Raw genomic sequence first — 11,079 nt, 5'->3', positions numbered from 1 at the left:
GTGTCGGAGGTTGTGGATGAGTCGCCTCTATCATAGGTTTCTTTTATTTAGAGGAGGAAAGCGGGGACGAAGTTGTTGTGGAAAGGGATGCCAGGGCGGCAAAAGCTTGGTTTGGTGTAGAAGGCTTCCAGCCGTACATGTTTGAGCCCTTGCCTCGCAACGCTGCCAGTTCTGTTAGCTCTACGCCTGCTGAAGACACAGACGTCCATCCCCGTGAACACTGGGACGGAACTCAATGGGAAAGGAAATTATTCTGATTTCTGATTACAACCGTTGCGTATATTAGCTGCGACACATGAATCAAGATGCTATGAGCGAAAACATTTGACAGATGACCGTTGATATATGATTGGCCGAATTTAGGTGTTCAGACTGAACTAACTGGCCTGGATAAGAAAACAAAAATAAAAACATAGATTTTAAGACAGGATTTGTTTTTTTAAATAGAAATTTTCTAAATTTTGGGACAATATGGTCTGATAAAGAGTACATTTATATACATGTTTAAGCCAGAATGATTTTATCATTCTGACACTTCGACACTTCAGTCTTTCTTCTCTTCTAGTCGTTTAGCCTCCAGATAGACGAGTCTGAGTAGTTCCATCTCACTGCGGACCCGAGTCACACGTGGTTTTTAGACGTACAGTGTGAGCAGGTAGATCGCATCAGAGCGTCGGGTCGCTCAGTGTGAGAACATATATGGTGAACTTTTAAACCCTGCGGTTTCGTCGTACGGTGTGAGCTGTGGCTGCGTGCAACGATTGAAAAAGAATCAAAGTGTATGCCCGGCTTTAGCCTGATGTATCAGTTTAAAAACCAGCTTCCATGTATGCTGGATTCACACATTTTCATCTCATCTTATAAGAGTTAAGATGAAGAACATGGAGGTAGTCCCCAAGTATGATGCTGCCACCACCATGCCTTATAGGTGGTGCAATGTTCTTTAATTTTAAAGCCTAAATTCGACTTTTGTGAATAAACTTATTGTTGTGGTAAATCTGTTTATGTTCTGTAACCTCTGACCATGAAACATTTCACCAGAATGCAGATTAAAGTTCAGTCTGCCTTCCCTGTTTCTACTAAAGCCTGTTTTTCTTCTCTGTACGTCTTTGTCCACAGCGGCCCAGAAGACGCTTTTTCTATGAACAAATGCTAAAGTGTTTGAATAAAGCTTAATATCCTGCATTGAACCAGCATATTCAAAAAATCTCAGCTGATTTGTCAGACTAAAGGTTAAAAACTACTTTTTAGCAAATATTACATCCAATTCTTTTATCAATATATCAGTACGAAATTTCAGTTAGTGAGCAAATGATCAAATGAACAGAAATAAAGGCTTGAAAGCAACCTGTGTGCAAGTTAAAAATCTCTGTAGATCAACATTAAACCAATCCAATCATAGACATATATTAATAGATCGTATATTAGCCACTATAGCTAGTGATGTTTGCAACGAGGCGCCACTACTAGGCCTAGAGTCGTACATGCTAATAATAATTACTGGACAAATTGATTCATTCAGATGTGTATGGCTGGTTACTGACGTCCTTTTCTTTGCAGCTCTCTTCTGCCTGCTCTCTGCTTTACTATCCAAGTTTTTTCTCTTTCTTCTCTTCATCTTTTCTTTCCCTCAGTGTTCCTATTTTCCTCCACTCTCATTCAGTCTTCCTATCTTCTTCCTCTCTCCTCTTCGTAGACTTTTCAAAATAGAAATATTAGATACTAATCACAATATCTCATATAAAGGTATAAAATACTGAAAATGGTAATTACCAAAATATTTTGAGCTACAAGCAAAGACAACATAATAGATGAACATTAACGGGTGGTTATCTCTTCCTCCATCATTCTTAGATCATGCAGATCTTGTCTCATTCAGTTTTCCCGTTATTGACTCCTGTTTTTCACGAGGAACTTTCATATAACCAAACTGAGTAATAGAAAAGCACAGCTAATAACTACCTAAAAGAAACTAAAGGGCATAAATCAGTTCTAAAACATCTTTAGTTTAACCCTTGTTGATCCCTGGAGAACCACTTTAACAGATCGGAGTCTCAAAAGGAGTTTTCAATCATCTGTTATATCTAATCCGAGTCTCTTACTTAAGAGAGCTCCAACCTGTGATCTTGTCTTACTTTTTTTAGATTAGCTTAGTTTATGTTACATTTTAGGTCCTCATCCTTAGTAAAACAACAGGGAGCAAAGCTTAATTTTTTTTTACATGGGCACTAACCAAACATTTATCAGAAGGATCAGTCCAATCCATATCAAATTAATCAATAAACACCCTTACTAAACCACAGGGCAGCTGCCATCAGCAGCGACTGCTTCCAACAACAAACTTCCCTTTATTCTTCTTTTTTAAAATGGATGCGTTCTTTTCCCAATTTTTATGTCAACAGCAGCACAGCCACCTACTGTAACAGTTGTTTCTGCACATCATTGTTTAACCCCAAGCAGAAAGGCACCGTAACAACCTTTGAGACATCCATGCTGATGATGCGTAAAGCTTGGACAGGCACTGATTAAATGGACGGCTACCTTGTGCTTACATAAAGCTGCACACATCCTGAATGACGCCGAGTAGATTAATCAGAGGTTTGGAACAGCAAAGAAAGGCAGAGTGCTAATTTTCCACTTGGTTTATTTCGTCCTTAATCTAACCTGAATCAGTCTCTGTTTGAGGTAATTACCTTAATTGCATTGTGCTCTAGCAGCAGCTAACAGCCTGAGTGGTGTTTGGAAGAAGCTGCCATATGCGGTCTAAGTAATGTAAAGTTGTTAATCCCTCAGATTAGCGTCTGCTCTGCCTCCTACAACCAATGCTGGAAGAAATTGTGTGTAGGTCTAAGTCTGGTGATTTGATTTGGGTTTTCGTTCAGGGTTCAGTCTGGTGCTACATGCTCATTAAATGTTTAAAATAAAAACAGTCCTACCGACTTTTTAATATCCAGCGCCTGATAATTGCAGTAGTTAATTACATCTTCATGTTGCATCCTAATTAAGGAAGAAACACACAACTGGTCTGATCCCAGCTAGTTACACTCTGTAAATACACGGCATGTTTGGTTAATGGCCTCTAAAGGAGACTGAGAAACACCCCATTTTACACCAGCTTCTCTGTCCTTCTACCTACTGTAAGTCGACTACGATTAAATTTTTTTCCTAGTCTATACATGTGTTATTATGGTCCAACTCTCCTGTCTGATAACAGAAGAATAGAAGGATGGTGGAGGAATTTAGATCCCTATTATCCTACTAGAAAATCTCACATCTGTGCATTTATCAGTAACCTAATGCTGGTTTAAAATCCTTATTACGAGATTTTTTAGAAAACTGTATCCTGTTTTCGATCAGCTGTAAAAACATAATCTAAACTAAATAAAAAAATAGAATCAGCTTTCAGGTTGTTAAACAGAAGCATGTAGATTGAAACTGTTAGCGTTGCCTCAGGTGTGTGAGCAGCAGGTTCTAACAGCCTGAAACACAGCGACACAAACCGATTCTGCAACAGACAAATAAAATCTGATCTCCATGGAGCAGGAAATGTCAGATCCCATCCTGCAGCCTGATGGTTTATTTGCATTTAGCCTCTCATGTGAAGTGCATGTTATTCTGCCTGACATGTGAGGCTACCCCCATCCGCCTGCCTGCCCTGCAGCTTTTACATGCATGTGTGCTCATACCAACACATCCCTCCTCCGGGGTCTCAGCCTGTCTTCCTGATGATGTATTTTTAGTGTGAGTAACTCTAATTTAGCGTGTGTGTGGTGTTTATGCGTGCGTATGCTAACTAAATGAGCGCTCCATTCAACGCAGCCTTCCCTGCTGACCCAGTCCCAGATTCAATCACAGCCCAATGAAATCAGGGCCCCGCCTACATTTAACTCATCTAACTTAACCTAAAGATGAAAGAGCTGCTGTTGAAAATAAGGTTTCAAATGCAAAATAAATAGACTTAAGGGCGTAAGAGAAATCCTGTCTTGTATTATAAACTGGGTTGGTTTATTGTGGGACTCATAGGGAACGGTCTGCAGTGACGAGCAGAATCTATTCTGTAGGGACTGAATAATACAGAAGATCCAGTTAGTATGTTTAAGTTCTAATAGCCTAAGGAGGTTTATAAGGCAACACCCTGTGGTATAAAGATCTGGTTAAAAATGAGAGCTTATGTTTTTATACGCGTTTTGTGAATGTTTGAAAAGAATGACTGAGAATTTGAGAAAAAAAAAGCAGAACAAATCAAAAAAAGGAAAAAAAAATGGGTAGAACGTTCCATCCTATATCTAGCTATCACTTTATGGTTAAAAACAGCTGAAATAAAGCTAATTTCCATCCACATTCGAACTAACATTAAACATTCATATCTGTATTAATATTGATATAAAAGAAAACACAGCAGGAAAGTTACCCCTTAATGATCAAATGTCTTTAATTTATTAAATCCAGTCAGTTTGAAAATTTTTTTGTTTATAAGGCTTCCGCTTCTGACCTTATACTAATGTTTAGGATATAAAATTGATTCCTAAAGGCAACTTCAGAGGAGCTAATTACAGCCTCCTAAAATCAGATCAGATATTTTTGATTTATGCCCAATATTGAGCCAGGTTCTGCACTATGTTATTCCACGCCACAATGCAAGACGGACAATCAGGAACTATTTGTGGGTCTAGATACGGCCAAGGCGATGAGGAAGTGGGGGGCAAGTTTGTGCGACAACGGAGGGACATGAGGGCCAAGAACAGCGGGGATCCAAGTGGAAAAAGGGTCCCAGCGTTCTTGCGCATCTAGCTCTTCTAGCTGGTCCATCTTCACGAGTCGTTTTCCCCAATGGCGGTCAAAGAAACAAAACAAGCCGGTAAGGAACCAAACAGGAAATATGCATAGAGTAGAGCGGATGTAGATTTGACCAATCAGAGGCCTCCTGTCTGCGGTCACCTACAATTTTGGGGAGGTGCAGCAGAGTGTCTGCGGAAGGGGGCGGGGCATATCTGAGTTAACTGCAACACACACGCAGATGACCTGCTTTCTGTGTATAAACCAGCCTTAATGAGAAGAACATTAAAGCAAAGAGAGCTCTGGTATCAGACAAAATACCGGCATCCAGAGATACTGTATACCAATTCAAATATTGGCATCTGAAGTGAAGAACTGTGGGTTTGAGCATCAGTAGTTCTAACATTTTTTATTGAATGAAGGAAAACATGAGCAGTGAGAAAACATCTTTAATTAAATATCATCATAAACAAGAGAATCTGGTAAACAAGTTAACAGTTCCAGGAAGTGGATTGTTTGTTAGTAATAAGACTTTTTTCCTGATTTTCTAAATGTGTGTGAAAATCCACTCACCAGCGTTGGAGATGCGCCTCCCTCTCTCCCAGTCCTGCTGCTCTCTGTCCAACTGCTCCTGCTGCTCCTTCTCCAGCCTCTCTCTCTCTGCCTTTTCTCTCTCCATCATTTCACGCTCCTGCTGCTCTCGCTCCATTCGCTCCCTCTCCGCCTGCGCCTCCCTCTCCTGGCGCTCGCGTTCCTGCCGCTCCAGCGTCTCCCGCTCCAGGCGCTCCCGCTCCTGACGCTCCTTTTCCTGACGTTCTCGTTCCTGCCGCTCCTTTTCCTGGCGCTCTCGTTCCTGGCGCTCCCGCTCCATCTCCTTCTGTCTCTGCAGCTCCTGGAGCTGCCTGGAGGAACAGAGAGCAGCAGAGAAGGAGATGGTCAGCAAAGAGGAAAACATTTAAAAGAGTAAAAGCAGGAGGGAAAACAGGTGAAAGAGAAATCTCACAAGTGAATTAGACATCATTACATAAAACAATTCATTATCATCATTTCTCAGAGGTAGAACATCATCCTCTTATGCAATCACAGCAGGCAGCTTTATTCTATAAGAAAGAAGAAGCAAAAAAAAGGGTTAATATGACATGTGAAGGGCCAGCATGCGATGAGCAGTGATTGCTCTCCTGCAGGAGGTTCCGAAGATGCAGGATGTGCTGAAACAAGTTCGGCCAGTAGGTGTCAGCAGAGGGCAACAGAAGAACAACAAGGACTCCTGTGAACAGAAGAACCGGCCTGAGGAGGGATGGATCAGACTAATTTACAATGTCAAAACAAACATTTTATAGAAAATTAAAACTCCCACATTATAAAGATGCTTTACACAAAAAAATCTGAAGCGTTTGCATTTTCAATTAGAGCTTTATGACTAAATTCTAAAGAGAAACCTGCAATTTAGTGTCTGCAGAAAATGTAAAACGGCATCAAAAGGAAGACAGTCTGAACACGGACACACTGACAGACATGCTGCCATAATGCAGACTCTATAGGGAACATTTAGACCATTTGGTTTAAAATAACACGTTTTGTAAATGGAAAGTTGAAAAAGAAAAATGTAATCCAGAAATTAAACTTTAAAACAATTCTTAATCAGTGTAAGATTTTGAAAGCAACTTTGCCTTTTTTTCCTGATTTGAGAGTAACTTTCCTGTATTTTTCTTCCTTTATTAAATACATTTCTTTTTCATTTTTCTTTTAGTTTTAAAATTTTTGTAAAATGCTGCTTTTTTTCCTAACTTTATTTTTTTCATGATTTTTTTTTTTTTCAGATTGAGTTTAATGAATTGCATTCTTTCCAAGTTTCATTTTACACATCACATTCTATTGACTTCAAACCTAAACATTAATTCAGGCCAATAGAAATGCTTCTCCCCTCCTCACTCCAGAGGAAAGCCCACCCACAGAAGTCAAAATATAATCTGGAAAAAACATTCTGAATAGGATGAAATTTATAAAACTTTATCTGAAAAATAAAATGTGAAAATATAAAATAAGTAAAAAAAAAAATGTGATGGCATTTGCAACAAAAAAAAAAAAAAATATATATATATATTTATATGAGAAAAGATCTGAGAAAACTGTAAACTTGCTCTCAAAATTTTATATTGATTAATACGTTTTTTTAAAGTTTCATTTCTGGATTGATCTGCTTTGCAACAATAATGGTGCAAAATTCATTCTATAGACATTCAGCAGACAGATGTCCAGAAGGAGTCTCCTTCCTGCAGAAACTCTGGTCATCTTCTTCCCTGGCTTTATTCAGCCTGAGCTTCGCCTTACCCTCCTCTTATTTCATCTCCTCCTAAGTTTATCTGTTTATAGTAAATGTCTGCACATGCACAGTGTGTGAAACCAAGGTTGAACTGACTTGTCTGTGCAGACTAAAGTAGCCAATAAAGTCACTTCTGGAAAAAAAAAGAAGCAGACACTGTGGGAAGTAGTGAACAATCAGGTTCACACATCCAAGGCTCCACATTGATCCTTCATGTTGATGGTGCATAAATCATATAAGGATAGAGAAGACAGGAAACGAGTGCCAGCTCACACAGACACACCACATCAGGTGGCCTGCCGTCACACCTCCTGTTCCTCTGAATGCTGACTCAATCATCAGCATAACGGTCGCTTCATACACACCCTCCTCCTTCCATCCTCCTCCAGGGACGCACATGTGCTCACACTCATGTTTCCACTTGTTTTTTTCACCAACAGATGATGTCAGAGCTGTCAGCAGGTTCATGAGAAATGTTTTGAAGGCTGCTTTCAGTTAAAGGTTACTGGTCTTGTGTTGACACACATCAGAGCAATAGTTTGGTCAGATTTAGCTCTGTTCTAATCTCACTGCTTTGGATTTTTCCTTTAGGATATTCCCACACTGCTGGGAACCTGACATGTACGTCCATGTGGAAGAGGACTTGTAAACATGTCGTGTTCCTGTTTCTTACACTGAAGCTTTCAGGGTTTAATGTGTCTGTAGCTGCAGGGGAATCAACTCCAGTCAGGTTTACACAACGAAAACAGATGCTCATCTATGAAGTGTTCCTTCGGAGCATTTTATTTATTTAGGGATGGTGACCCCGATCTTACGTGTTCTGTCTCTATAATGGTCTGTTTTCCCAGGGATTCACCGTACAGCTGAGACTTTTTTGGTTGACAACCAAAAGAAACCACGCCGCGTTGTCATGGTGACATGTCTTTGGTGTGGCTCCTGCTACTGAGTGAAGACTCAAAGTTAGCCGCTTTAGTGTTGGTGGGAGATTTAAAACCAAGCCACATGAGGCACAGAGATGTTAGGAGCTATTTGAAATGAAACGGTATTTTAAAACTTAAAGGTCACAGCCACAGCCTTCTCATCAAGACAATATAAAAATAAATTATATCCAAAAGACGTCTAATGGTGGAGAATCATAGTATCAATTTTACTGGAATAATAAAACACTGCAAAGAATTCAAATCAAAATAAGTAACTTTTTCTTAAAATAAGGGCATTTTTCTTTCATTGAGGAGGCAAGTGAAACCTTTTGCCAATAGAATAAAACAATTTACATTTAAAATAAGAACAATTGCATTGTCTTATTTCAAGTGCATATAATTTAATTATCTTATTTTAAGAGTAAAATGCCCATTCCATTGGCAAAAAAAATCTTATTTACCTACTTAAATTAAGGGTGAATACATATAATCTAAGACATTTTTACTTATTTCTAGATCCTTTTTGCAGTGCATAAATAAATGTTCTATAAAGTTTGACTGGTCCAGAATGTGTAAACATTTACCTCCAGTTTTGATGCCAACGCCAACCTGAAGGGATTCTGCACCAGAAGTAATAATAATAGATGCAAAAAATGCTGTAAAAGTCCACAAAAGAGTATGAGCAGGGGTGTGGATAGGAAAAGTGGCAGCTAACTTAGCCTAGCTTAGCTTTACTATGGTGGACAGTGAGTAGAAGGAGGCTGCTGGTTACACCAAGCATAGATCTTTAGCAGTGGAAGCTTTTCACCTCCTCGGTTGTGGAGCTGGATCAGTTTTAGCTGTTTGCTTCAAGGTGCTGACTAAGTGAAGCCTGAAGCTGGTGCTTCCCATGACTTATTAGCCAGAAGCAGGACTATGATGACACAAGCCTGTACCTCTGATGCAGGAGTGAACCTGCCTGTACGGTTTAAAGCACAGGGAAAAGGAACTCCTATTACCATTGTTTCATTCATACAAACTGTCTAAGTTCATCTCTTAGGCAGTGATTTGAGACACAATTTAGCAGTACTAAAAGATAATATAAAAATGCATTAAAATAAGTAGTACAAATAAAAAGCATCACATAAACCCAGTTTATACAGTTTAATTGCACAAAAAAAGGAAGAAAAAAAAAAATCTTTTTTGGGGTGATTTAGACTTTAACATTTGTTTAAAATTTCTAACCGTTTGTGCAGGAAAGCAGCACAGCAAACATGTTCTTCAGTGAGATCTAGGTCAGGTTATGAAATATAATCCTTGCAGCTTCTAATTGCTTTGTTTGCTGGTATTATGATGAATTACACAGTTAGCTGCGCTGTCATCAGGCTGCATAACCTTCAGTTTCTGCAATAAAACGCTTCAGTTTCTCTCTTCAGCTGAGGGTTATTTGGGATTCGCTCATTCAGAGACAAAACGGACGGTTGAAAAGCTGAGGATCATGGAGGGAACGAAAGAAAAACATTGGTGCAACCTCGGCTCAAGACACAACAGCTCTGAACTAGCTCTCCTGACTAGTGCACACGCTGGTCTGTCCCAGTTCTCACGGTACCTCAGAGGTTCACTGATGTAATTACAGAAACACGGAGCTAACCTGGATTCCTAGCTGATGGAAGTGTAGCACAGACGGATCTCTGAGGGGTTTACCGTCCCCTCCTCGGGGTGGGGGGGGGCTTATGCACAATAAAACATCCGCTCTGGCAGCAAATGAGTCCCTGTGGGATTCACAGCTCGGTACAGCAGCAGAGCATCTTCATAGTTAAATTTAGCTTACAGTGTGATGGCAGCAGAATTAGTCCAATCAGCAGGATCAGTGGGGGTTCCACCATTTCTTTATTTGCCTCTGCTATTTCCTATTCAAGTACACTTACCATCTGCCTTGCGCTGCACAGTTAACCACAAAACGACTGCTTTGGGTTGTTTCACAAAGTGGAGTTTAATAATTTAACAAATGACTAGTTTAGGGTCAGCTGCAGAGCAAAGCACTTTTTAAAGTCTGAGCTTAGGAAGGATAAAGAGAAGAAAAACGCATAAATAAAACCTTTATTTGGGACAATGTGCTGAAAAACTGCTCCACAGCAATAACACTGAGATGCTGGTGATGTAACCACTGAGAAATATCCACATGTTGTTAACAGAGCTCAGTTTCAGCTGGTTAAAGAAAGCAGATAAACAACCAGCTAATAGATGTTTATACCATAAACCAGGATGATTACTGACAGCCTGAAAACGAGATCGACTGATACAGGTTTTTTTAAGGCTGATGGGGATACGGATTATTTCAGTCTAACCGATCCCAGACATGCTGCCAATTTTTGAAGTCATTATTTATTTTTCTTCCATTTACATGACAAAAAGTCCCAATGATAAATGATACACAAGTCTCCATTTAAACAAAAAGAGAAACACCTGGTACCTGGTGTCTTATTCATAGAATGCAGCGTTAGCAACATTAGCAGTTAGCCATGGTTAGTTTAGCATAGTTCCCTGGCTTCTTACACAAAAGGTGAAAAGTGAAGGTCTGCAGGGGGGTCTCTGATTGGTGGAATAGAGACGGAGTGGAGATAGAAAGGCAGGCTAATGTTAGCTTTCTTCCATGAATGTTAACCCGGGAAGAGGGCCAAAATAATAGTTTTCAGTAAAAAAAAACAAGCTACTTCCCCACTCTGCACTATCAGACTGGTTTTCACTAAGGTCTATCCCCAGCACACATTTACAAGGGGAAAAAAGTCAAATTTATGGCCTTTTTATTTGAACCTTTACAACTAAAACATCGTCTAATGAGCCGACTACATGCATCTTTAACCCTTCTAGCCTATTTTCCAGATTTGTCTTCGAGTCTGGAGTTCCCGTGTTGTTTTGAGGATGTGACGTCAATCGCATGCATTTGTCCGACCTAGCAATCAATCAAAGGGTTATAATTTAATGATCCATTTTGTACATACTCAGAAGCCACCGGCATCCAGCTCAACTCAGACACCAATTGCAACTCCTGGAAACGTGAAAAATAGTGAAAAAAAAAAC

General features: G+C 39.7%; 1 protein-coding gene across 7 annotated transcripts in view; it reads right to left on the bottom strand.

Annotated features, from left to right (window-relative positions):
• enah (enabled homolog (Drosophila)) overlaps nucleotides 1-11,079 on the bottom strand; it is a 136,888-nt gene that overhangs the window by 16,001 nt on the left and 109,808 nt on the right. For all 7 annotated transcript variants that reach the window (XM_015388245.1, XM_015388244.1, XM_015388242.1 and 4 more), the window contains one exon: nucleotides 5,350-5,678. In XM_015388245.1, coding sequence (XP_015243731.1) covers nucleotides 5,350-5,678 — 329 coding nt within the window. The remainder of the gene's footprint in view (nucleotides 1-5,349; nucleotides 5,679-11,079) is intronic.

Source organism: Cyprinodon variegatus, unplaced genomic scaffold (genome assembly GCF_000732505.1).
Source record: "Cyprinodon variegatus isolate N-32 unplaced genomic scaffold, C_variegatus-1.0 Scaffold417, whole genome shotgun sequence".
Classification (NCBI taxonomy): Eukaryota; Metazoa; Chordata; class Actinopteri; order Cyprinodontiformes; family Cyprinodontidae; genus Cyprinodon; species Cyprinodon variegatus.
Note: the sequence above shows the minus strand (reverse complement) of the source record. Positions and strands in the feature narration are given on the sequence as shown.